Here is a 27885-nt window from a genome sequence, read left to right as displayed (position 1 = left end):
TGCCTTTATGTCTGCGTAAGCCCTTGTATGCCCAGTTGTTTTGTACATCTCTAAGTCAAATCCCTGGATCATGCATTTACTTCAGATGCACACAGGTCTGTGAGTGGCAATCCATCAACCGAACTGGGACTACCTCCTTCTGGATTTCTAGCATAGTTTGTTTGCATCACAAAACGCTCAGACTAAGTCAGCAGAAGGTGTCTGATGCCCTCTGTTATGCTACTACACTTTTTTATGATCCAAAGCTGAAGTTCAGCAAACCTTCAACATCATATATGTCCTATAACACAAAGATGTCTCCGTAACAGGCCCAAGTACATTAACACCTGCTCTGAAAAATGTACCGTTCGTCACCGCTCACTCTTACCAGACCAAGCTTTTGCTCTTCTCCTCTACGTTCAGGGTGTCTCATTTCCCACACTTGTTTCCACTGACACCTCTCCAAGTTTGTGTCATACAGCGTGTGTAACTTTAGCAAGCCAGGGAAAACACAGCAGCTCACAATTCCCAGTCTCAGCCATGCTCCAGTGAAGCACAGAAGCTCCATAATGGCTTTTGTGTAAAGCTTCCGCTATTCTGGCTTTATTTCCAGGCACACTGGGGGTTCATCAGCTGACAAAGCTGGCAACACGCAGGATTTAATCACACCCTGCTATCTTGACTGCATATCTACTGTATTCAGAATGTACAGAAAGGTACAGCCTGAGCTTATTTATTATTGAAGATGACAAAGATCAAAAGCTGGGTCAAACATACCACGACAAAGATTAGTTCCCTGCCTTACTACATGGTTAAATGCAATTTATGAGGTTACCAGTTTGTCAAGCAATCCAATTACCCAAGGTTTAAGAATGTGATACAAGAAACTTTCTACCATGCCAGTGGTTTGAAAGAAGCCTCACCTGGAGGCTTAGAAAATGACTCTGTCTTGTAAACAGTTAGTCACTGTTGGTACCTTCCTTAAAAGTCATAGAGAATTTCCTCAGAACAACATGAATGGCCTTTTAGACTTAGGAAAAACCTCTTTCAAGACAAAAGTAAAATGGACACTTACTTGGCTATTTTACTTTTTTATTTTACTTGTTGTATGGATGAGTAATTGTGACAGACTCAGCTTCCTAGATTCTGTCCCAAAGTTTCACACACATTCATGAAACAAGAAGTGAAACACAGCCCATCATTCCAAACTCCAAGCAGATCTCATGTTTATTGCAATACTCAAGCTTAATAAACATGATGCACATGGCTGTTGCTGCATCACATCCCCTCACAACTGCTAGGTTAACCACTTTGGACTCCTAGAGAAACTTCCTTTCAGCACAGCAAGGTGAAGCAAATACGGCTGCTACAAACATAAAGGAAACTTAAGAGGTCCTGCTAGGAACTGCAGCTGAAATATCATGAACCACTTTTTCCTTAAACAATGTCTGAGGATTCCCTGAGTCTAAATTAGGAGTACAAAAGCCCAACCAAAAAAACCCCTAATTTATGGCTTATGCTTTTTTTATCTTAATTTTTTTACAAAAAAGAAGTTCGCCTCAGTTTAAAACACACCGTTTTCTATGCCATATAGAAAAAACTTTTTATCCCGTTAGGATTACTGACAGAAATCTGGGTTTAATCCAACCATGGCACAGAAATTATCTGGACTGACGTAACTGAGTCTGGAGATTGTTCATACATCTATGTTTGGCATGGAACTTTTGTGCAATTCAGAGAAGCCAAAGCCCTCTGCGTAGTGAATGGAAACAGCAAGGCACCTGTACCACAGACAATTACAGCTCCAAAGTCAGACTCCTGAAGCAGCTGTGAATCCTTTCCCCATTAAATGGGGACTTAGTCCCATTTTGAAGTGGAAACTGAGACAAATGGAAACTGCTGTTAATACTGCCAGGCTTCACCAGGTTGTTGTACGGTTCCTGACCATAATGGTGGCAAACACCATATAAGCAGTTAAGAAGTAAACACATCTTCAAAGCAGCAGATGATTAAGGGAAAAGTTCACGCAAATTAAGTCACTAAAGCTACAGAATTAATGCTTTGGCTCTTCCCTTGCCAGTAGTATACCGGGGGAGCTTGTTTTCTAGTAGTCAGTGCAAAGAAAACAAACCATGAGTACATTACCATCATTCTCCTTGAAAGTCACAACCTATTGACAAAGCTAACCAAAAGTGGTATTTCTTCTAACCGCTTCTCTTGTTCCAGGAATCTGCAAGCGTACACAAGGATCCTTATCCATAGCTGGTAATGTGAAACATGAAAGGCTTCAGGGACACCATTAAATCAAGAAAAGTGCAGCAATAGATCAGTCCCAAACCAAGAGATTTCAGCTGACAGTGGTGATCTTCTCTGGCTTCATTACAGTCCTTCTGGGCAATAATAAAATAGTAATCTGATGTAGCTAGCTTGTATGTGATGGCTAAAATAATAATGCAGCAAAAAGCCACCAAGTGCTTTTTAAAAGTACCAGCACCAAATGGGTCACTGCAATACAAGGAGTACTTCTCAAAGGTACTCAGAAATGGCAACATACTGAGAGATGGCAGTGTTTTATGCACAATGAAATACTTTTCATTTTAATTGTCAAGCACATGAGCTGCTGAATGGACTAACTTGTCTTTCAGACATGTCACTAAATTTATATATGCACATGACACACTCCTTTTGTGCACAGTCACACTGCTATTTTTTTTTTTTTTTTGAGTACCATGCCACTGTGTGCAAAATCAGCAGGATACAGTGAGTATTTCTGCAGCAGAGAGAAATAATACTGAGAAAAACAACCAAATACAAATCCAATTCAGTAGTTGTTGCTGGCATTTTAAAAATGCATCATAAATAAGCAATGTAGCATTATTGTTCCAAAAAGACAGGTTTCTGGTGAACTAATACTCTGAAATACCATGTCAGTTTAGAGGTACTTCCTAATCATGTTAATTATTTCATTATACATGCGGTAAGGTGCATCAAGGCCCCAGATGAAATCCAAATGTTCCCATTCTGGAATGCTTTTGTAGTAAACCAAGTTTGTGATCTGAGTGAGCAGCATAGCAACATCCTTTGGGTCTGCCAGCCAGTCCTGTCCACCAGTCCACACTGCAGTTGGTACAGTCATCTCTTTCACTTTGTAGAAAGGGGGAGCAGACTAAGGAGGGGGGAAGTAGAAACAAAAGCATTAGAAAGAAGTCTTCAGTGTGATACTACACTGCAGCGTAACATACTAGCAAATGCAAAAAGAATGTGTCAGATTACCATTTTCCCTTCCTCTCTTGGGCAGCTAGAGATGGAGACCTGACTCAATAGAAAATCTACTTCCAAGAGTCCAGCAGTATTATAGCACACATGGCAGTAAAGGTGTGGTTTGAGTTTACAAGACAGCAGAGTAGCAGAAGCCCCAGAGAATGCATCACATTCAAGTTATTTCCGAACCCTAATCAAATGCTAAAAGTACGATACTGCAATATTTTGCAGTCACGAAAGTGACATAAGGCAAATGTTATTAGTATTGCACACAGCAATTTAGAAACAAACATGTGGGGAGACTAAACAAGCTGAAGATAAGCAATACACATGAATTGACAGTCTATGCCTCATTATGAGCAGTGCAGTGGGATCTTATGATCCAGGCAGGCAGGACCCCCCTCAAGAAACAGTGTGCCACCACAACGTCATATCCAAGCACGGGCTCCATACTGACTTAGGATTACCTTACAGCTCGATAACCCTGTCTTTTTTTTTTTTTTTTTTCTCCTTTTCCCCCCCCCAGAAAAGACAGATCTCCAGTCTGGTTACTGGGTAACACTAGTGGCTCTCCAGCATGCAGCATAAACACAGCACCCAGAGAAGTGCCCAAGGACTCTTTTTGTGGCACTCAATTTTAACATATCCATAAAAGACATCTACCTGATTGTAGTGAGCCATATTTGCAGCCTTGCTTCCCCAGTCATAAGCTTTGAGTTCCCCAGTCTTCACAGCCTAGAAATAACAAATATTCACACATACAAAGAACTACACTACTTCCATTGTAGGCATAAGAAAAAAAAGTGTAAGTCATCTGGAGAACTGGCAAAGGCAACTGACACAAGAAGAGTGAAATACCAAGTATTAACAATGACAAGTGTCACTGCTTTGTTGAGTATCACAGGGGTGGGAAACATTTACCTTTCAATACCATTAGACTTTGCCCCTCAAGATTTCACACTCTTTCATAGCAATGGCAGGAAAGATTAAAGAAAACAGTTCAGTGTACCCAAAGCAAAGATGTGACAGCTCCACGGTTACTTCTGAAATATTTACCTTGTTGTCTAAACGTATATGAATACAGCGTGGAGCTTTCTTAGAAAGTCTAATCTGTGTATGATTTACCACCTATTCTTTTCAGAAACTAAATTCTATATTAACAGGGATCTGGGGGCAGGAGAAGGAAGTCTTCACAAATCTCTTTGTGAGCCCACACTTAGACAGCTATGTACAGGAGATTGGATTGTTTCTGAATCGCGACCAAGTCCAGCTACAAGATCACAAGTAGCACTGACCGCTGCTTCCCTGGCAAACGTCTTCTCTTATTTGTCAGCATGCTGAGCAAGTTTCAGGCACAAAAGCATCACAGACATGAAACTGTGCCTTGAGGTGAAATTCAAAGTATACTAATAAAATATGAAATTAAGTCCAACAGAATAGAACAGGACAGAAAGCCTGCTGCTTTTCACTGGTTAAAAATATAACTTGTAATCAAAACAGGGTTTGCTGAAAGGGAGCAAATACTTGTTACAGCATCTCTCTAAATTAAGTTATTCTGTTGTATTATTTGTTGGCATGAAGTACGCAGTTAGCGTATCTTCAGAGAAACAGGGGAGGAACTGAGCCACCATAAGCCACTATTACCAAAGCAGCTGCAGTGAATAGCTGCCATTCTGATAATTGGCAGCTCTGGAATTTCACTTGGGCTATGCTGCATGTATATTTTGGCATTTTATTCCATTTAAATATCAAAGGCATCAATATTCTACAAACAAGTGAGAGTCATGGAGATTTTAGATTCTGGAAACTCTACCTGGCTCCAGTGGATCATGTTTTGTACAGATGTCCCCGCAGGGCAGTGTGTTGAATACACATCCACTCGGCTCTGCAACAAGATAATTAACATGGTTTACTCCTCACAGTGCAGCAGTTCTACCCATTATTGCTTCTTGAACAACTAACAAAATTTTCCATTCTACTTAAAACAGTTATAAACAAAAGTTAACTGGAGCCATACATACAGATGAGGTAAAAGTTTCAAATGTTTAAATTACAATTAACCAAAGAACTTCACAGATGAACTTTAAAAATAATGATGCTACCCCTTATGAATACATAAAAAATGCTTAATATATTTTTGAAGTGCTAGTATTGTAAGAATTGGAAGCACATTAACTAAGATTTAGATGGACCTCCACAGAAACCTTGCATTATTCTACATCTAAACTAGTAGCTGTCAGTCTAAAGATCCAGAACTTCACACACTTTGAGTTTAGAAGTACAAAATACCCAGGGGGAACTTAAATCCTGGCAGAAAAAAAGATATCCACCATTAAACCCATGAAAACTGTATGTGCTGGTCAAGAAAACATAAAACCCCAGCACTTTCACCTTGATACAAAGTAAAAAGGCACACATTTGTACACAGAATAGTGACAAAAAATAATGCTAATCCTATCTCACTGCAATAAAAAATTCTCAACCTTCATCCACCTGCGTGTAAACAGGTATCACCTTCTCGTTACCACAGGGTGTCAGCAACACTTTTAAGAAGCATTATGAAAAAAGGCGGTCTCACGCCAGCTGCTGTTAACTAGCTTTTAGATACTAAGTACTATGAAGAAGGCTTCCCCTATGGTCTGAGTTCCAAAAGACATCAGCAGGGTCAGAAATTGGTCCCAGAGAAAATAATTGCACACATCCATCAAAAGACCAGAACACTTCAACAGTGCTCTTGAAAAAGGTTGAAAACTGTATCTTTATTCCTCACTTCCTTGCAAAAGGAATTAAATACTTGCACCATCATATTAATTCACTTCCCCAACAGATCTAAAATAACGTATTTTAGCTTTCCAGTAACATTTTACAACATTATTCTATGCATCCCAACTGGGCAATTAATCTATACCAAAGAAAGATAATCATCCAAACTCAGTATGGCGAAAGCAGCATTAGTTTTCTAATTACATGTAAAGGACTATCAGTACAGTGATATGCAGCCAATACTAGGTTAGAGTTCATAACTTAGCTATTAGAAGACACTAGAACACACCATATTCAAGTTTCTCTCATTAAAACCACACAGAAGAAAGAACAGGTTGCCGCAAAGGTCATCGAGTATTCTGTGGGTACAAACATGGGTAGCAAGCCACTTCAGCAAAAAATTCTGAGGGAGAAATTGTTTCTTTCCAAACATGTCCTACAAAATAACAAACACATAGGACAAACATGTAATTGTACAGAATTACCTGGATTTAGATTTTATACTACAGCATTCTTGAGGCTATTATTTCCATTTGCACTGGTGACAAGTATGTCATATGAAAATGATTTATCTCCTTATCAACCTTGTTTACAGCTCAAGGGGAAGACGGTTAGTGCTTCTGCTACAAATGATGCAGTCCATTAGCCCCACAAAAAGTACATGGGAACTGGGACAATCTTTCAAGAACTCCAAGCTTAACCTCAAATTCAAATAAATTTTGAATTCAGCATTTTACAGGAATACTGTACAGCTTCTTGTCATCAAAACTGGTTAAGGCTAAAATATGTTAAGTTGTGTCTGTTAATATTAAATGGCTTTGTACTTGCAGCTTCCTTTCTTCAAACCACGGAGAAAAACAAGTTTCATGACCTGTGGTCGCTACTTCCTCCTGATGGGTATTTTTAAAACAGCCAAGGATTTGAAAATGGCCCACTAAGAACTTCCTTAAAAGTGACAGCTTTTTAAAGGTACAACTGACTCATGGGCTTGCCACTGTCATGTACTTCCGTACTCCAGTTTCTTGCATGTCATCATGAGAATCAAGTTCTTCAGCACAACATGAACAACTGCACAGGGCGTTGATCTCCCGCTAATGTCATTAGACAAAGTTCATTACGTGAGGAACAGGAGACCACAATTGCTAGTATCGCTTTTATGTTAACTGCCTTTGAAGCGGAGAACTAGTAATGCCAACAGACACCCATTAAATATGTACAAGGTACATTAGAGAAGGGTTTATCTCACAGAACAAACAGCTGTGTGTGGGAATCTCCATGGGTGGTGGAAGGAAAAGTGACGGTTAAAAACCAGCAGGGTGACCACCATGTCTGACTTCAGGCACTTTATGCAGCCTGCCAGTCTGCCTACATTCCCTTTGATGTTAAAGGGGAAAGGTAAACTCCTCCAGAGGATGAATCACAGCATCTACATAAAGCTGCTGCTCTTTATCACCCCCTGAAGGATCCTCTTCCAATGCTAAATCGTTAATTGTGAAACAAATCTGTTAAAGTTCATGACAATGCAGAAGTATTCTGTATAAAGCTATCATATGACTTCTAAAACAGACCAACTATTTAATTAGTCATGTGATTTCTGTAGCTTAAATTCTAGAAACATGTACACGGAAAAAAATAATTACTACTTTAAACAGATGCAAATTGCCTTATTAGACAGCAATAAACCCAGAGAAGCCACTGCTGACCTTCCACAGCATTATTATGAAAAAACTGGCCTAGTATTCTCATCCAGTATGTTACTCACTAATCCACAGCTATTAACATTCTTTGCTATGCTGTTTTCAACTAGAAAGGAGGACCCCTCATCTGGCTTAAAACATTTACACTCAAATACAAACCTTGAGTAGCAGGTCAGGAAACACTCCCAGTTTTACCAGAGGGCTAGTGGCAAACTTGACTGTAGCTACTGGTGCCAAGGCAAAGAACATTTTGATTTTCTTAGCCAGCTGTGGCAAAGTTGAAAAAGCAATGAAAGCTGTAAACAATATGAGAATAATTAACCACCTCACTGACACAAGTTAGATGAGAATTTTACCTAGCAGTGATTCTATAAAATCTAAGAGAAAGTGTGCAAAAGTATTTTTACATTAATAGTTTGTTGTATCTAGGACCAGTTTAGATTTGTAAACTGATCTAGTTACTACAGAACACCAATTAAATGTGGCAAGTCAGAAGGATTGTTTTCTTCTGAAAAACAAGTTCATGGTAACTAACTCAACACTCTTCTAGCTCTTTCTATTTGCAGCTCTAAAAGCACCTGAGCCAGGCCCTACATAAGCAAAATATTCTGGAGATGGGAATCTTTTATTCTACATGTCTGATAATTCTAATTATGCATAGTTCATCAATTTATTGCAATAGGAACTGTACTGCTGGCTAACTGACCAATTTTCATTTCAACAGCTTCCCAATTTATGTAAACACAGAAAGGTTAAGTCTTTTCATTTTAATGTTTAGTATTTCATGAAGCAGCTAAAAAACCAGAAGTGGTAGATTTCAAAAGCCCTGTTTTTTCATCATTAAACCACCTATGTGGAACTTGATACCATTTCAAACACAATATATTCTAACAAATGCATCTCTTCACATACCCATTGTGGTGCCCTGTGAATGGCCAATGTAAAATACTTGTTCCTGGCCAGTCTTCTTCAAAATAAAGTCCACTGAGGCTGGAATGTCATACTTGGCCATTTCATCAAAGCTACAAAGCAAAGAGGAAGAAGTCAGTTGTTTTCTGTAAAGTCAGTAACTTTATCATTGTGGAACAGCTGCACAGAGCTTTACTGCACTGCAGAGCAGTTGTTTGGACATAAAGAAAAGCTTCCTTTGGATGAAGCTGAACACTGGTGATTGACTCTTCACATCAAGCACCAGTGAAAGCAATTAACATTCTACTGACCACCTATGAGGGCTGTCTCAGGACACTAAACTGACCATAAAACTCCCCTTTACTGTCCCTACAGATGTGACAGTACATGCAACCAGGAAAAAAAATATCTTGTACTTTCACAACATGACTGAACTGAGAAGACAGGCAAAGAGAGGAAGAGCAGCCTGCTTGCAAACAGCACGTCTAGTTTCTCTAGCAAGATGAGGATACCTGAAAACCCAGAATTCTTCTTGCTTCACTGTGAAGTGTGTATGTTTCCTGGACCATGTGTTCCCTCTGCTGTTTCCCAACCAGACATCATACCCAGCATCCGCCAGCATAAAGCCCAGGCTGTTGTAATCCAAGTTTGTGATCCAATTGCTGGCATCTGCAAGCAAACCATGCTGCAGAAACACAGCAGGCCTTGGACCTGAAAAATAAAGCGTTTACTCTATATTCCTGTTCATCTGGAATTGAATGCCTAAGAAGAATTCAAGTGAATTATTGAAAGCCTGCTTTAGATTTGCACTTTGAATATCTAATCTACTTGATTTAATATACTATATAAATTGCTAATCTTAGCACAGTGCCATTAAATCTTGTGTTTTCACAAAAAGCTACTTTTTATCATTAAGAATTTTAAACTAGCATCTTGTTAGTTTCCTAACTACAGCAAAAGACTCCTTGAAGCTCAAAACAGACAGCAAATGTACAATAAGCAAACACAAGAAAAGCAAAAGCTACAAGAAAAATACAGGTAGCCCTTACAACTGGTTCTAGCTCATAAATACTCAGCAAAGTGGCCCCAACACAGAGACAGCTGAACTACTTATGCCCCTAAGCCTGGGGAAGGCATTCCCAAATATGTGCTACTGAGATCTTTGTTTTACGGTTAAGACAATGCCAAACTAGGGTGCAGAGCTGTGGAAATCTCTGCAACTGGTACTGACATTGTCTGTATGCGACTCCTTTCCATTACTAAAGCTCTAGCAGCAGGACACGAAGAGCAGTAGCCAACAAGGCAATGTATGTTTTAAAGGACCTTCTCCCCCTGACTTAAGTAATCAAAAGAACCACAGACAAGACCCAGGTGGAATTGAGGAAGGCTCTCACCTGACTTCCCCATCCTGAAAAGGGCAATGACACCTTTATGTCAAATACAGATTAAAAAAAAATTTGAAGAATCCTGCTTCTACAAAAAGAAAGTAAATTAACATATAATCCTTTAGGAGGAACAGGACCTTCAGAAAATCCAAAGATCTGTCTCTGGACCTTGCAGTTGCACAGGTGTTTTGGTTTTTTTCCTGCTTTAATAACTGAAATCCGATAACATGGTAACTTTACCTCACTGCCAGAGATTACTCAGGAATTTACCTCCTCCAATGACACATCATTCTACCACAACACTAACTCACGCAATACTTCCTCCATTGATAATTTAGACTTGGATCGTTCAGCAAAACAGCCCAAATACAACTGTTTCAGTCACCTACACCCTCCATTCCAGGGCATGTCCATAAAAGTTGGCAGAGTTCCAAAATCCAAATTAGCAATATTCCTCCCTGCTGGCAACCTTTATACCTGTGACAAGGAACCTTTCCAGTGCCTGCTTTTTCCATTTTTTTAAAAAAACCCACGTGGCATACTGTCCCTGCAACCAGAGCAAATCTCCAGCAGTGCCAAATTGGCATTGGAGACAGTACAGTTCAACACATCTGATTGCTCTGCTGCAATAATACTTCATTGTCTTATAAACAGAGTGCAGGATTTTCAAGCCTAACATTACATTCCTTTTCAGTAGTGTTCACTTTTAGTTTAGTTTTTAGCCTTCCCTTTTACTAAACTCAGACCAACCAACTTCTCATTTTTTGAAGAACAGGCTCTCCTCAAGCTGCTACTTGCATGTTTCATAATGTAGGAAGGGGATAACTGCTTTAATGCTTTCTCTTCTCCCATTAGCCTCCGATTTCTGCCAGTTCCTTCTTCACCTTCCCAAGCAGTCACCAGATCTGCACATGGACTGCACAATCATATGACAAACTGACTTGGACAATAATAACTGTGTCACATCTGATCCCCAAAACCCCAGAAGGGGAATAAGAAAGGTAGGTCCTTAAACTACCCTTTCTGTTATAGAACAGTTTGTTCTTCTCACCGCACCCCCAAGAAGATGAAGACAGACTTATTTCCATGCCCTTCTTACCCATGCTATGCGGTTGCTTTAGATTTTTAGTTAATACTAAAACCAAAAATCATTGATGTTTTGCTTTTAGGTTCTCCAGACATTCCCCCTCCCCCCCACCCCTTTTTTTTTTCTTAGCTGAAGAACTGTAGGTTTTGTTCCAAAACATCATGTGATACATAATTACAAGGGATCCTATTCACTTTATGCAGGTATTGCAAAAGAAGAATTATGACATATATACGCTAAGTCAGCAGTAACACATCATTGGTATCTTTCTGAGAAAAGATACCAAGTCTATAAAGACTTAAGATCAACATGAACTTTGAAATCTTCATTCTTCTAGGAGATCATACTCGCCCAAATATGCTCAGTAATCCTTGTTTTTAAAATTAAAGCACTTTGCAAAACATGAATTTGGGGTCGAGGGTGTAACAAGGGGAATGTGGAGAATTCCCACAGGTCAGGAAACTTGTGTTTGCTTGTATCACCGATGAAGGATTCAACAAAATCAACAGGTACAAAGGCAACCTGTCTTTGTCCTGTGGGCTTCTCTGAAATTCTTACATACAAATACACCTGCCAGGTTAGACTGGCCTTGTTCGTGCCTTGATCTTTACACACCCACCCTGTAAGAGACAGCGGACAGCGCAAACATCCTAACTCACACAAAACGAACAGATAAGGTCAGGAAGACTGTTGCTTGGCCTTTGGCAGAGGAGAGTGTTTTTCCACAGGTCTTGTTCACACCCAAGGCTATAGGACAATCACTGGTTTCTTTTGAGCTCCATGTATTTAACTTTCATTCTAGTTTTTTTTCAATCCAAAGGGTTCTAAGAATATGTACAGTTTCTACGCAAACAGGCTGCTGCTGTATGCACGTGATTGTCTGCAGGATTTTTTAAGGGGTGGTGACAAGACTGATGGCAAATTCACTATTACTGTTCAAATAAACTGTTAATTCCATACGCAGTGTCCCATTTTTTAAGCATTCCACATTCAGTCCTCGCAAAAACCTTTGCGTGTATCATTCCTTTAAGTTCAGCTTACACTCCCCCTAGCCTTCCTTTTCCCCACCTCCTCACCTGTACAGCCCCTGCATCCCTTTCATGGTTTTATACCAGCTTTCACAGTACTTCTTACAGCTTGTAACAGTGCTCTAGCGGCATATGCCAATGCTCCTGCCAGTCCCCTACCAAATCACATCCATAAAACAACCTGGTCTGCGCTGACTGTTGTCAACTACCTGTTACACACTCTAATTTGCAATATATATTTTAAATGTATTGTACACAAGAAGTTCTGAAGGGATTTTATCTTACTATATTGCTTTACCTATTTAAGCAGCTGTGTAAAATATGACGCACCAGTAGCATGCATTATTGGTCTGTCTTGTACCTTACTGCAAAGGGAGCTTCAGCGAGACTAAAATTAACAAACAAATTCTTATTTCATGTAGAAATCAGGCAGTAACTATTTTGTGAACATTCTAGTGGGAACTCTTGTAGTTTAGTTATATTTTACCAGAAGAGGCAAGTGAACTGCCTGTACTTCTGAAAATGCTCACACATTTTTAACAAACTTAATTGTTATAAATATTCATTTTTTTAAAATGGCCTTTGAAATAACTCAACAATGTTACAATCAATCTCTTTCCAAGAAACTCTATGACTTAAACTTTTAAAATGAACCCAACAAATCTCAACCTTTATTTCTGACTTCCCAGAAAATACAGGCCTCTCATTCCCTTAAAAAAAAATACACAAAAATCAAACAAGGAAGGACTTGTATTAATGTCACGAAAAGGCAATGCCAGGAAACAACAGCTTTCTAACCCCTTCTCCCTTCCTTTACCCAAGTCACTCCACATATGTCTAAGCTACTTTGGCCGTAACATTCACCTATAAAACATTCTAACTGCATAGGTCATACAGTCTTCAATCTTTTCCTGGATTATTACAGAAGCAAAAGTTGTATAAATCAAAAGAGAGTTTTTTCATGACTTCCCATTTTTCCAAGCAGACATAAACCTTACCTTGACTCCTCTCACTGCCTTTTTTGCCATAAGGAATTCTGTTAACAGAAAGGATATACCCATCTTCTGTTGTCACCTCGTACTCCTCACTAGGGTATCCCCTGAAGGTAATAATTTGACTCTGAAGAAAAAAAAGAAGCCACCTTGTGAGTCAGGCTGCCAGACTCCTCAGTTCATTAACATGTGCAAAGTATTTTAGGTTCCTTCCAAATACCGCCATGTGAAATTAAAGGATGTGGTAGGAATGTGCCATACCATCTGCCCGCCTGATGCAGACAGGTTTTCTTATGAGACCTACCCCAGTACAGAGTCAGGAACTAGCCAGAGCACAAACCTTACCTAGGAAAATGGGAAGGCTCCCTAGCCTGTCCCCATCCACTGTCATATTAGTTACTCACATGCTGCTTACAGTGAGAAAGAAAGGAGACTGAAGTGCTGAAAAGGAGATTATGGTAATAGGGCAAAACACCAAGATGTGGATTTGGCAGGCAAACATTGAAACTGTCTGCTCTTGAGAAAAGCAGTATCCTCCACTAACAAACAAGTGAGGACAGCAAAAAGCCACTGGCACCACAGCGGCACACAGAAGAGAAGGAAAGAAGAGTTAATCTATCCCGAAGGGAAAGTCTTCTTTGAAAACATTTCAGGTTTATACCTGAACCTTATGCTAAATTCTCTGTTATACAGAGGACACAAGCATGTTCAGACAACAAATGAATCACAAACACAGAAGCTTTAAAACACTAAGGTCACACTCTTCACATGTGCAAGCTGCTAATACTGCTACCTCAGCTTGTAGTTTCATGTGCCAATTCTTAGTCACTCCTCTCAAACTTATGTCTGTTGCAGACCTTTTAAATGACTTTCCTGCCAAGCCAAACAAGAAAATAATAAGAAAAACCCTGTACTTGCTTAATACTATGATTTCATGAATGGGTTTATCTCCCATCTCTTGCATCTTACGTTATTTTCATTTGATACATCTCCATTAAGGCAGAGAACTTGCCATTTAATTGGGTTTATGACACCAGCCATGCCCTGAGAAAAATGTAAGCAATGCAAGATGTGGTCAGAGTTCTACTCTTAGGCTGCTGGGCAAGGATGAGAAGAAGCGTTTAATTAGACATGCTATTTCTTTTTAATATATCCTTAACCATTCATAGTGACATTAACATTCCAAAATTATTTTAAGGCTAAATTCCAATCAAATGCTATTAGTCTCAGACTAAATGACCATTTTCAGTCCTCAAAACGGTATTTAGATGATACTGACAACCCAAGCACTTCTTTACTCATGGACCTCAAGCAGTTCTAGCTCAAAGTATCTAATCGTGTGCCTGAGAAAACAGCAGTTTATACCGGGCAGAGGAATGAGCAGCTACTACCAGTTACAAACAGCCAATGGTTTCTGGACTTGGCTGTTGCAGCAGAAGTGTAAAGCTGAGAGAGTCAATGCCAAATGGGCAGGAAGGCAGCGGTGAAGAACGGGGGTGCGCGGTGCCAGCGCGCCTCATGAACATGCCCTGTCCGGCAGCCAAGAAAGCCGGCGTCCCGGCTGCAGCGGGGAACGCGGGTCTGGAGCAGAAATACGCGAGAAAAAGATGAACAACAGGGGACCGCAGAGAGCCTGGAAGGAAAACGCGACGTACGCGAGCAGCGGGGCTAAAGAGCAGCCGGCTGACCGCTGCCCAGCGCCGGGGCGCCCGGCACCGCCTGGCCCAGCCGTCCGGCTCCGTTCCCCGCCCGCCGCAGCCGGTGGCCAGGCTGGGGCACGGTCCCGCCCCGCCACACCACACCACTCACGATGTTCATGTTCGTTTCGGGGTCCACGTTCCTCCTCCCTCTGACGGGCGCGCCCGGCGCGGCGAAGCTCAGCAGCAGGAACCCGGCGACCACCAGGCCCCGCATCCTGGCGCTGCGGGACGGCTCCCGCAAAGCGGATCGCGGCGCTGCTGCGGCAAGCGGGCCTCGCCGAGGTTTATGTGCCGCCTCCGCCGTGCGCGGCCACCGGCACGGGACCGCGTGACAGGGGCGGGGGTGGCCGCGGCCCCGTCAGCGGCTGGGAGGCAGCCGCGGGCCGGCGGCGTTGCCCAGCCCCGAGCGGCGGAGCGAGCGCGGCCGCCGCCGCTGGGCTGGGCCGGGCGCCCGGGCGTGTCCCGCACCCCTTCGCGCCTCCCCCCGCGGGCGACCGCGGCCCGGCGGAGCAGCCCGGGGGCCGCACGGCCCGCCCTCGGCCGGGAGCTGCTGCGGCCGCGCCCGGGCCAGCCCGTGCCCCGCGTGAGCGCGGCGCGGCGGGAGGCGGGCGCTAGGCCGGCGGCGGCGCTCAGGCGATGCGGCGCGGCCTATCGGCGGCGGCAGGGGCCGCCCGGCCCACCCCACCCCGCCGGGCCCCGCGGGGCGGGAGCCGGCCCTGGGGCGGTGGCCGCCCAGCCCCGCGCAGCCCGCGGCTGTGGGTCGCCGCTGCTGTCGCTCCGCGCCACCGGCTCCCCTCGCCCGGCGGCGGCCCGCGGGTGCGCGGCCTGGAGCCGCCCGAGCCACTGCGATTCAGCGCGGCTCTCGCAGCAGCTGTGTAGTTCTCCCCCCGCCCCTCCCCAGCGGACACCATTTGCGGAAACCTTTCGGCGCCCGGAACGGCGCCCGGCGATTTGTGCTGCCCAGCCGCCCTCGTCTTCCGCGCCCGCTGCTCATCTACCACGAAGCCCCCAGACCCCTCACGGTGCCGCCCGCGCTCCGCTCCGCCCCGGCCCGGTGCCGCCGCGCCGCCCGCCGCCGCCCCCGGGAGGGCTCGCCCACCGCGGGGCAGGGGGGCAGCCTCGCCCAGCACGCCCCCGCCGCGGGACACCACACACCACCCCCCGCCGCGGGAGCCCCCCGCGATGCCTCCCAGCGTGCGGGACACCTGCGCCTCGGCCAGAGCCCGTCCCGCCTAGGGACTGCAGAGCCTCGTCTGCAGGCGCTGTTATTCTCAAGGCAAATAGATCATCTCTCCATCATCTTTGAGCGCAGCCTAAATACATCAGACCTGATACAGCTGGGCTTAAGTTACATGCCGGCACACCGTTCCGGCAGGGTTATCGACACGGCTTCTTGCAAACCTGTTTCATTTTCATGCTCCGAGGCCGTGAACTGGCATTGCATTGCAGAGCCACAGTTTCCCAGAGAAGCACGTCTGTGGTCAGGGGCACGTGTGGCCAGGCTTGCAAAAACTTGGACCAAATTCAGTCCTACAATATAAATACTCGTGTTACCAGGTCCGAGTCCCTAGTAATATCCTCAGAATAACACAGAAACCAGATACAAAATACACAGTAGTAGAGCAGGAGCGTGTCAAGAACAGAAATGTTGTTTATTTAGAAAGCATTAAGATTTTAATTGAAAAATCATTGAAGTTTTCATAGCATCCCCTTGTTTTGATACATGGATGCATCGCTCAGTACCAGTAACACTATGAAACCCTTTGCATTCCTGGATCACAGTTCCTAGGGTTGTTTGGTCTTACAGAACTTGGGCGGCAAAAATCCTGCTCAGTGAGTCCCTTGGGGCTTCTGTCAAATTAATTGCAGGGTACCCCTCCCCCCTAGAGGAAACCGCAAGTTATAAAGTGCCACAGCTGCTGCAGTCTGACACAGTAATTGTATGATAAATGGAAACCAGCCTAAAATAGGATATTTAAAGCTATCCTGTCATTTACTATGGCATAGTTAATTTACATTATTTTAATGACGAAAACTGCATTTCAGGCAAATGTTTGGCTGGGCTAATGATACCAGGGGAGAATTCTTTGTGAGCAGGTATCCATTTCAGCTCCAATGAAATTTACAGATACAAGTTTTCTCTGTAAAATGGGTAGATATTTTTTAAACCATTCCCTATTCTTGTACGTGTACAGAACAGTCAAGCAAACAAAGTCTTTGTATTAAATATGAATGCAGTTGTTGTTTCCAGCCCACTTCTGGACAAGTGTTTTCCAAAAAGCTCTTGCATTTGCTGCTGTGCAATGCAGCTCCCCCTGACACCGGCCAGCCCAGCTGCAGCTTTCCCTGAAGTGAAAGCAGCAGGGCTATAGAAGTGTTCTGAATTTCCCTGCTCTGTGCCCAGTGAGTTACAAGATGGCTGCAAAAAGGCATTGCATAACCATTCTTTTCACTTACTCTATTTGAAGCACTTCCCTCCACGTATTTTAGTCAACAGGCATCTGCATCAAACTAAAGCATATAGATGCAACCAAATTTTTACAAATATGGGTACTAGGGCAAATTTTTGCATTCCAGAAGGAGAAGTCCTGCATTTTCCTTTATGTACCAGGCTAGGTAGGTACCAAGGAAAACAGGCACAGGGATAGAGGCAGAGACAAGAAACGGGTAGGTACTTAGTAACATAGTGAATCATTAGTTTCCATATTTGGGTTTGGCCTTGCAGAAACCTTTTAAATAATTTTTTCTACAGGTACTTGCAACTTTATTTTCCATAAAATATATCAATCTGTGTAGATACCCTAATCCTTTTTCCTACCCAGTTCGTTGCCTCTTTTCACCACTTAGGAGATCCTTGATTGCTAGAACATTGCATGCTACTCAGAGTAGTAGCTGTATTAACCTTTGTCGAGCTCCCCAACATCAGGTCTAACACCCACCCACACCCAACAAAAACCACTAAAGTGAGGCACAGAGGAGGGAGAGTGTACTAAGGCTCTCCAACTTACTGCAGAAACGAGAAGTTCTTGTATGTGTGTCTGTTTTTAAAAGAAAGGGAAAGAGAAAGAAGGTGAAAGACAGTGTTGTCATGAAGAGTCACTGCCTATTGGGAATTCACTCCATTGCAGGCTGAAGCCCTCTACAATGCCGGGAGCCTTCCTGGAGTGAGTGCTGCCCAGCAGCTTTGGGGTGGCCCCGGCTCCCCCCAGCATCTCGAGGCAGAGCCATGACCCCGCCAAACCCGCAGGAGCAGCAGCTTGCTCCCAGATCCAGGGCTTCACTCTGCCCTCTGCAGATGCTTCCTAGACACTTGTGAGGGTGGGCAAACAGACTGCTCATGCCACAGAAGATAAACGTTTATAAGCCAGCACCCAAAATTCTTGAAAACATACAAATTGGCAGTTAGAGATTATATAAATTTATGAATAAAAACATGGGATACTGTTAATTCTTGTCTGTAGTTGCAGAGGTTGAACATGATGGCAGCAGCAGCAGTTCCGAGGCGATAATGAGGTTTGATATAAGTGACTTTCTGGCCTGTTAGGACAGAGTGACAACCTTGTGCATTCTCCACTAAAAGCCTCACAAAAAACGAGGAGGGGAGCTGACACTGTCATATGCCAGGAACAAAGAGAAGCCTTATGAGGAATTTTTATTATTTTGCATTTTAATGTTACTTTATTATTATTATGCAATTTTAGTTGCTCATTCCTATAAAGGGGGGTGGGAGGTGGACAACAACGACACACCCCTCAAATCCTACAGATATTAATTATGAAAGGACATTAGAGAGTATTTAATTAAACATATTTCTTAGCAATATGCTCTCACATTTGAAAACAGAATGGAATCAAGAATGGAGAGAGGTTCTGTGATGTTACTTAAAAGATCTTGTTTATAGGTAAAGAGGAAGCAAATCTTCTATAAATGGGTAAAGAAGATTTTTTTTACTAGTATAATGAAAATCTTATTCTAATGCAAGAATTATCTTTAGTCTAGGTCTAATTATTACAAAACCAGAAAGAATTAAAATGAATTTAAAGCACTTTTTTACAGAAAAAAACCACAATAATAGTAATGTTATGGTTAAACTTCTTACACAGGCATGTGCGCCTGCATGGACACCTCTTAGTTTCTATTCCTTCCCCTAGAGACTGCTCCTCTGAGCATTCATATCAGTAGCTTGCAGCTGCTGAAGGGAATAACACCAACAGTCATCAGCCACTAGCATCTTTTCTTGGAACAAACACAATGCTGATGGTGGTGGTTTCTGCTTCCTCTCCCCAGGATCCACTTCGGGTCATATTTATATGTCTGCCAGCAAGCTTTTGCACCTTCCTTTTTCTTCACTGGTCTGCAGCTTCAGGTTACATCTGAATTTGCTATATATAGTGCCATTTACTTACGTTAAATAGTATTTCTTTGATCTCTTTGTTACCCCTAAAATCAATTTTATCAAGCCAGATCTGCATTTATTTTCTTTTTTTTTTTAAACTAAGCATCAGCGAATTGTTTATATCCATAGGTGTTGCAGTACCCAGCTCGCGCCCAACCTCTGTTAACATGTAGTCCTGTAACACTTGGTGCTAGCCACAGGCCGTGAGCCTTGCACTGAGTTTGCACCATCTGGGGCCTGAAGCTTGCCAGGACTGCTCTGCCTGACCCTGTCTTGACCTGCCCGCAGCTTTGTTCTTCTCATCACAGCGAGGACAGCAATTTCTTAAATTGCCTGTCTGTATCTGATTTGTTTCACTTTCATTTATCTTTGTGCAGTACAACTGCAGTTTTCTGTAGGGAGCAGAAACAAGCAGTTGTTCTTAGGTGGGATGAGGTATTTGGACTCTCTCATACAAGGGAATAGCGCAGAGAAACGCAGGCCTGGTACAACAGCAGAGACCTTGCGGGGTGGAGACATGGGACAAAGGGATGCAGGCAGGGGTGATAAGGTGTTGTCTGAATGTTATGTGGGTGACGCAACACCAATAAAACACCTGAAGTATGGTGCAGAACTGTGCAAAGATGCATCAGCAGAGAGAGGAGGGGGAAATGACCCTTTCCTAGCCTATGCATGATAACCAGGTCAGCCTATACTAGCCTGAAACATTCTCCTTATCGTAGATGCCTCTGGATTCGGACAAAGTAAACGCTGAGAGCTATTAGGAGCTGTTGCCACATTCTGCACAACACTGTAATGCATGGCACAGAGCCAGGCTGAAAAAAGCAGCTTAGGGACTCGTAAGTTTCTATTCCCCTACTGGCGACTGTTCTAGCTTCTTCTGCAGATTCAGATACATGCTGAAGTTTCACTTTCCGGTTCCTGGGAAATTGCTCACAGATCACGTGAGGGATGAGCACATAAAAGGGAAGTCACAACAACACTGCGCGGCACTCTGGCTTTGAAGGTACCTGAGGGCAAGGAGCAGAGAAAGAAAACCATGAGGTAAGTGAGCAACCAAGTCTCTGAAAGATGTTTTTTTGTCATGCCATGGGAAAAATTACACTTATTATTTACATAAATGTAAGTAGCGAGGGACTTTGGGAATGATCTGAAAAGCAGAAAATATTTTACAGAATATTTACTGGAAGAATCAAAGTAAAATAAAGGTGCTGCTGAATATTGTGATGTTACTGCTTTTCCGACAAGGGCCAGTCTCTGTGAACAGGCTGGCAGTCAGAAAAGCTATGTGCATGCAGTTCAGGGATGAAACCCAGGCTGCAGCCACAGCTGGTACCCAGCCAAATGGGCGACTGGCACTGATGCATTTGAGAGTTTGCTTCCTGATCTCTGCTGTTGTGAGGAGCAGCAAAGAGGGCAGTGGAGGTTCTGTGCTGCAGCTCTGAGCGTGAGAGGGGGTAGCGTTTCCCGAAGCCTGTCACACATGCACGGAGGCACATGTGTGCACACACACATGCACACAAACAGGGCAAAGCCAAGGTGTTTATGACAACTTTGGAAACTGCATTTATCAGTTATGTGTTGAACTAAGCTAAACTGTATTTGATCTGCATCACAAACCTGGTTTTGTGACAGTCATGAATATTCGTTTTCCACAAATGTCTTTTCATTAATTGCTCTCCACTGCTCTTTTCAGCCATGGACATTGTCATGGTACTCAGCTGAAGCAATAAAAAACAATACATGTTTCGTTTTAATTGAATGGGACTACTTAAATGATTATTTGTAATACAAAACTATTCCTGCTGATTTGGAAGTCAACATCTGTTCTGTGGTATTCACATATAGCCAAGGGTTTCTAACAAGGTAGTGGCAATAACAGGAACTCACTCTTGCTTCCCCTCCATCCCAGAACTGCAATTACCTCACATATAGCTTTCTAATTAGGAACTGTTATTAATACCAATCAAAACCATGAGTTAGGCAGATGAGATTCTTTGAGAAAGGCAAAGAAGTCTGTAAAACAAACGTATGCATGCATTAACAGCATTTGTAAACACTGTTTTTCCTCTGACCTTCCTCCAGTACCTCTGTGTCAGATGGTTTGGGTGGAAATGTGTGTTCAGTGTCGCTTTCCCCGCTGTCCTTCATGCTGTCCCAGAACCTCTAAGAACTGCTTCCCAATTCCTCCTTGATTTGCCTCCTCATAATTTTCCAGTCTTTCCACTCTCTCTTTTTTTTTTTTTTTTTTTTAAACCAAAAGATGTTTCCGCTTTTACCTGATTGTGCAGTTGAGTGGCAGCACACATACCATGCAGGTTGTTAGACCCTCTGGGTTCTACAGGAGGGAGAGCAGAGAAATCTTTCTGACAAAGAAGGATGTGACTGAGAAGCTGGGTTATAAAGTCATATGGAATTCCTCCTTTAAAGGAGAGCACAATATGGACTAAAGTGTTATCTCTGTGTTGTAAAGGTTTGTCCTCGATAGATGGTGGGATAAAAGCTGGTCTGCACACCACACAGAGGCACAGGCAGGCAATAGCAGGAGGGGGAACCCAACTAACACCCTGCCCCAGCTGCTTCCCGGCCATTCCTAAGAGCCATCAAGCCCATCCCCACGCACATGGAGGAGTACAGAGGCACAAGGGCAGGTGGGGACCTCCCGGTGCCCCAGTCAGGGACATGAGCCCCCCACCCCCACCCCAGGCTTCCCCAGGGGACCCTCAGCCCCATGGGCCACGGGGACACCCAGCACCAGGGGTCCATGGGCGTGCCTAGGGATACGGGACACATTACAGGATGCATGGAAAAGCATTTGGGGATTGCACAATGGGATGTTTGGGGAGGGGACCAAAGGAAAGGAGGGATCTGGGTGATTTGGGATGGAACAAATGTTGAAAAATAGAGAGGGGTAAAGGGGTATTAAGGACCAGTTGCATGTTACCAGGGTCTGGTCAGTATGTGTGCCTGCACGTGTGCGTGTCTATGGGTGAGGCACCTGGGTGAAGAGAGGATCCCCGACCAGCTCCTGGAGGTCCAAAGCCAGCTTCTGGGGATCCATAGCGTTAATAAGCAAGTGAGTGTGTGGTCTGTACCAGCAAGTGGTTGCTCCCCTTCAGGGGCCTGTACACCCAATAGCCAGCAGCTGGGAGACTGGTGGGATCAGTAGCCAGCTACTGGACATATTAGTACAATCATAACAAAAATGGTGCTATGATCTAACAAACGAGGATTTAGAAATACAAAACATTAAAAATGAAACTTATAATCCAAACCATAAAACAGGCAGAGATACGGGAAAGGCACTACATCAATTTCTCTGTATTCTGAGGTGAAGTTTTGTATTTGATTACCTCTTTTGGGTAGGCTTCAGCAATTGTTCCCAGCATAGGAAATACATTCCTGAGGCCCGGAGGTATGCCAGCTTTACCACAGAGACTAGCCCTCCTCTTTGACATCCAGACCACCAGCTCTGTTGCTGCCTAAGAGGTGTCCTTATTCACTGGCAAGGGGAATTACTAAAATAACTATTCAGCTCTTCAGACCTATGGCTTCCCACAGCTTTGTCTTGTTTGAAGTATCGTTGACTAGTGGCACCAGAGGAGGTATTGCCTGCTTCTGAAGTACATTGTGCCTGGTTTAAAAACAAGAGTAACATAAAAGCAAATGGAGTATAATTAAGTTTTTCTTTGATTTCTTCTAGTACCATTTCCAAGAATTCCTTGAAGAGCTCCCTGTTGAAGCTAGAATGTCATTTTACATGGACTTTGCTGAAGCAGGACGTGGATCTCGATGACCTAGAGGAAACAATAGGCGATCAGATCGAGTTTTTAACAAAATCCAACATCAGAAATTATAATCTATTATCCTATATATGCCATCTAAAGAATTCAAATGAGGAAGCCCTGAGAAATCTCCAAACAGCCGAAGAATTAGTTAAAAAACATCATCCAGATGAAGCTGCCAAAAAAAGTCTTGTTACCTGGGGGAACTATGCCTGGATCTATTACCACATGAAGAGATACGAAGAAGCTCAAACTTACGTGAGCAAAGTGGAAAAGAGCTGCAAAAAGCTTTCAAGTACTGCCCATTGGAAGGTTCAGCTTCCAGACATCTATGCTGAGCAAGGATGGGCATTATTAAAGTTTGGGAGAAAATACTATGAGAGAGCAAAGAATTGCTTTGAAAATGCTCTGAAGAATGAACCCAATAACCCAGAATTTAATACTGGCTATGCAATAGCAATGTATCGTTTGGAAGAATTTTCCTGCCGTCCACATGAAGATGTAAGTGCACCCTCCCTTCAGCCCCTGAAGCGTGCAGTGGAACTAAATCCAAATGATACTTTCATTATGGCATTACTTGCATTAAAACTTCAGGACTACAAGCAAGTTGATGAAGGGGAGAGATACATTGAAGAAGCAATGCAGAAAACTCCTGATCTTCCTTATTTCCTGCGGTATGCTGCCAAATTTTACAGAAGGAAAGGAGAAGTGGACAAGGCACTGGAGATTTTGAAAAGGGCCCTATCAGTGACACCAAAATCTGCCTTCTTGCATCACCAACTAGGACTGTGCTACAGAGCAAAGCTGTATCATTTGAAAAAGACTACAAGATATCCACCTCAAGAGCAACTGGAGGAACTCATCCGACTTTCCATTTTTCATTTTAAAACAGCAACTGACCAAAAGACAAAATTTTTTTCTGCCTATACTGACCTAGCAAGCATGTATGCAGAAAAAAGGATGTACAAAGAAGCAGAGGAGGCGTTTCAGAAAGCACTTGACACAAATATTATGTTGTATGATGATAAACAACAGTTCTACTACCTTTATGGAAACTATCAGCGTTTTCATATGAAATCAGAATCTGAAGCCATTAGGTGTTACCTGGAAGGGCTGAAAATTGAAAAAGAATCTCATGCAAGAAATAATTGCAGTGATGCTCTGAAAAAATTGTTGGAACAGAGAGTTCGGAGAGGTTTAGAAGATGCAACAGATTTTGGTGCACTTGGACGTCTTCATAATCTAAATGGTGAGAAACATAAAGCAATTGAGTGCTATGAGAAAGCCATGGCATTGTGTCCCAACAATGAAGAATATCTGAGTGCATTATGTGAGCTACGACTTTCCATCTCAAGCTAAAGTTCCCAAAAATCCTTCACACCAGAAAAAAAAAACAAACCCAAGGACATTTCAACACTCTCTCAAATTTTTTTCCTTTATTTATTTAATTTTTTTTAAAGATTGAAGTTATAACCAGATGGAACATTTGGTGGCATCCCTAGAAACCGCAGATGATGATTGTTCATTTGTTCATTCAACAACAGAGCAAGCTTGGAAAGACTAAATAATAGCTATCTTAGTCTTCAATGTTAATGTTGGTATAAAGGTGATGTTTAAGTAGAATCTGTAGAGCACAGAACTTCTAAGCTGGAAATCAGATCTTACCTTCTACTAAGAAAAAGTTAAGGGAATCATAATGTACTATTTCATCCATCCACTTGAAAGTCATGTTTATACACAAATGGAATTTCTGACGCTTTTTCAAATATTAAAAAAAATTGGGGTTTTTTTAGTGTTATTTAGAAGAAGCTTTTGTTGAAGACTTGTTCAGTTTACTACCTTGCATGCTGTTTAACTGTGAAAAATAACCACTGTTTGGCTAGTTCACTGGAAACCTTACAAAATATTTATTATTGTCGTGAAATATTAAAGAGCATTGCATCCATCAACTGTTGCTTCTGGTGTCTCTTTGCTGACCAATCCTCATGTTAGTAGATGAAAGAAAGGGAAATAACCATTCAAAAAAAATAGCAGGGAAAAAGGTTTGGCAGGATATGAAAGGGTTGGGAGATAGCCCCATTTATTTTCCCAAATTTTCAGTAAAGCTGGCTTCAGAGGTGTTGCACCAAAGAATTAAACTGTGCAGAAACCAACATCCTTCTTGTTTACCCAAAACCACACTCTCAGGAGCCACTACAGCGAACATCTGGAGAGGAAGGAAAGGCAGTTGTTGACATGCCAGAGAGATGGCTATCTGTAGCCGTGCTTGTGAAAGAAACCAGGGACAGAAAACACACACTAGGAATGTACAAAACTGGACACAGAGGGCAGAGCGCAGCTAGAGCAGAGTTGCATGAGCACCGGAGAACAGGGCAGCAGAACGCGAGGGGCATGTGGGGAAAGGGGTGGGTGCCCACAGAGCCTGCATGAATGGAAGGGTGGGCTGCAAGGACAGAATGTGTGTAGGAGTTGTTTGTCTTCAGATATCAAACTAAAAATCAGTATTCTTTACAACAGGACGGCCTAATTCCATGGTATTGTGCCTTAGTACGATAGCTCATGGTGCTCAGGGAAAACTAATGCCATAGCTTCAAAAACACTTCTGAGCCCTAGCCAGCAGCATAGAATGAAGCAAACTGGCCCATCAGGAAGGATGTGCACTTTTGTTTCCAGCCAGCCTGGAGCATTCCTGCCCCCGCAACAGCAGTCCCATGTACAGACAAGATGACAGGCCTGAAGGCGTATAAAATCTGATGCCAGACTATGAAATATCAAGAAACCTCTCCCCTCTCAGCTTTCCCTCGAAGTCTTCCATAATACAAGCAAAAACGAGCATAACAGCAAATTACAAGCACCCTTTCTTCCTATGAAAGGGCTGGGGCAAAATCCATCCTTGTTTTCCAGCCATTTGCCAGGTTCTGTATTACAAAGAAAGATGGCCCTACCTAGGGAAAGGGTGGGGAGGAAGAACGGGAAAGGACTGGGAACAGGACTGACCACTCCTGAGAGCTGGTAGGAACACCAGTAGGGTTGAAGTCAGGAATTGGTGACTACCTATGGTGTTGTGCTCAGCGGTGTGGGCAATAGGGTACGTTAGGGGACTTCACTGCCTTTCTCAATCTTGAGGCTTCTAATACCAGCATCCTTACCACCCAAACCCTCCTGAGCGCACGGAGGGCAGCAGGGAAGCATTCGAGGAAGAGGTGGTGCAGGTTCCTGCGCTAGCACATCTGTGCTCCCCTCCGCACCCTGCCACCAGGGCCTCTCCCGCCCCTCTCCAGGAAAGTGAAGTTTGAAGGAATAAGGAGAAGCAAGAAGGTATTTGAGGAAAAACATGAGCCTGAATTTTTACGAAGAGCCAGAGCAGCTCAATCTCCTTCACAGCGAAGAGACTGCCGGCGAGCTCCGGGGGACGGTGCTGGCCGCAGCTGCCCGGGGATGCTCTGTCCGAACGCAGCGTCCCGTCCCTGCCTAGCGCCGTGCGAACGCGCAGAAATGCACCCACCGGGTGGTGCTGCTGCATCGCCCGGCGTGGGGACCGGGCTGGGGAAGCGGGCGAAGGGAAACCCACGTTCCGCCGTGCCCCAGCCCAGCCCTCGGCTCGCCAGGCACGAATCCAGCACCGCGAGTGGCGCAGGGGACAAGGAGGGAAGGCAAGCCTTCAGGAAGTATTCATTTATGAATCAAAAGCGCCGTCTAAATTACATTGAAAACTCTGCGGGAATACACCAGTACGGTTACTTAGAAGCTATTACTTATTGAGGCAATCCCAACTAAGGTATTTATTGAGGCAATCCCAACTAAGGGCTTCGCTATGCTGACCAAGAAGTACCGTTACAGCTTAACTTAAACAAGCTCTTCCTTCTCATATAAGTATTTCTAACACTTCAGAAAGCAAACAAGGAATTGTTGTGGCAATATAAAATGCATTCACCATATAGTAGCACAGAAAATGTTTGTTTTTCATGAGATAAAATATCATTCAAGCTGGCAGAAATGTTTCAGGCTCAAAGTTTTCTTTTTTTTTTTTATTCCTCCCCCCCCCCCCCCCCCCCCCCGCCCCTGGAAACAGGGTTATTGTTCAACGGAAGGTACTTGACTTTTCCAATGCTGTTTTCACACGATTTTTCAGTGTAGAATGCATTAAGTGTTCCAAAGCTGTTCTGATAAAAATTATCACTAGAACAAAAGCAATTTCAAAAGAATGATGATTTCCCCATTTCAAACCTCATGCAATGGGAAACAGGATAACTTCAGCAGCTGTAAGCAGTTTCACCTACACGGAATTCCTGTTCCCTGAATGGAACGGAGTATTATCCCAGGCAGGATTCATTTGAGGTAGGCTCCCCCTGGCTCAGGCAGACGTTACCCCAGCCAAGCCAGACCACCGTCCCAGGAAGCCAAGAGGCTCAGTGGTGCAGTGCCCCATCCGGGCTCATACCCAGCAATGCTCCGCAGGGCTGGAGGGAAGAGGCAGTGGCAGCCTGGCAAATTGTTCACAGCTAGCCCAGGTATCTCTGCTTACTGCTGCGCTGCGCCATGCCGGGAAATGCCCTCTATGGAGGACAGCCCGAATACTGTCACCTCTGAAAAAACATTGCAGATACAATAAATCATTCTTTAAAAACAGAGTAATCCAGAAACTTCCATATATGCGTCACCTGAAATATTTCACATGGCAGGATGAAGGTGGACTGTTCAGTTTGGGTTGTGTGGACCAAGGGGTAGAAGTTTGGCATGAGGTTTCACATACCTGGATTTATTCCCGTCTCTTCCACTCACAGGTCATTTCTTGTTACTCTTCTTTCCTTCTGTTTCTTGGTGGGAAGATTCTTGACAGGGTTGATGTTTCAGTGTGTTTTAGGCACAGAAAGCATCATTCTGGTACACAACCTTTTGTCCA

At 43.5% G+C, this 27885-nt stretch overlaps 2 protein-coding genes across 2 annotated transcripts; one reads left to right on the top strand and one right to left on the bottom strand.

Moving 5' to 3' along the window:
• Positions 1–1188: 1188 nt before the first annotated feature.
• On the bottom strand, positions 1189–15266 carry LOC130155629 (putative lysosomal acid lipase/cholesteryl ester hydrolase). The gene is made up of 9 exons (XM_056353096.1): positions 14911–15266; positions 13108–13228; positions 9122–9320; positions 8613–8722; positions 7860–7996; positions 6293–6439; positions 5054–5125; positions 3904–3975; positions 1189–3145 (listed from the first exon to the last, which is right to left on the bottom strand). The coding sequence occupies exons 1-9, from the start codon at positions 15013–15015 to the stop codon at positions 2912–2914; spliced, it is 1197 nt and encodes a 398-aa protein (XP_056209071.1). The 5' UTR covers positions 15016–15266; the 3' UTR covers positions 1189–2911.
• Positions 15267–19411: 4145 nt separating this feature from the next.
• LOC130155625 (interferon-induced protein with tetratricopeptide repeats 5-like) lies at positions 19412–24931 on the top strand. Its single transcript, XM_056353087.1, has 2 exons — positions 19412–20241; positions 22901–24931. The coding sequence occupies exons 1-2, from the start codon at positions 20237–20239 to the stop codon at positions 24339–24341; spliced, it is 1446 nt and encodes a 481-aa protein (XP_056209062.1). The 5' UTR covers positions 19412–20236; the 3' UTR covers positions 24342–24931.
• The last annotated feature ends 2954 nt before the right edge of the window (positions 24932–27885 follow it).

The sequence above is a fragment of the Falco biarmicus genome, chromosome 9, assembly GCF_023638135.1.
Source record: "Falco biarmicus isolate bFalBia1 chromosome 9, bFalBia1.pri, whole genome shotgun sequence".
Taxonomy (NCBI): Eukaryota; Metazoa; Chordata; class Aves; order Falconiformes; family Falconidae; genus Falco; species Falco biarmicus.
The sequence above is the reverse complement of the archived record's forward strand: the minus strand, read 5'-3'. Positions and strand labels throughout refer to the sequence as shown.

Coding starts and splice junctions, on each gene's coding strand:
- LOC130155629 (XM_056353096.1), bottom strand. CDS start 15,015: ATGCGGGGCCTGGTGGTCGCCGGGTTCCTGCTGCTGAGCTTCGCCGCG. Junction 6,440..7,859: donor TTCCTGACCTGCTACTCAAG/GTTTGTATTTGA, acceptor GTTATTTTGTAG/GACATGTTTGGAAAGAAACA. Junction 3,976..5,053: donor ACATGATCCACTGGAGCCAG/GTAGAGTTTCCA, acceptor TGTTATTTCTAG/GCTGTGAAGACTGGGGAACT.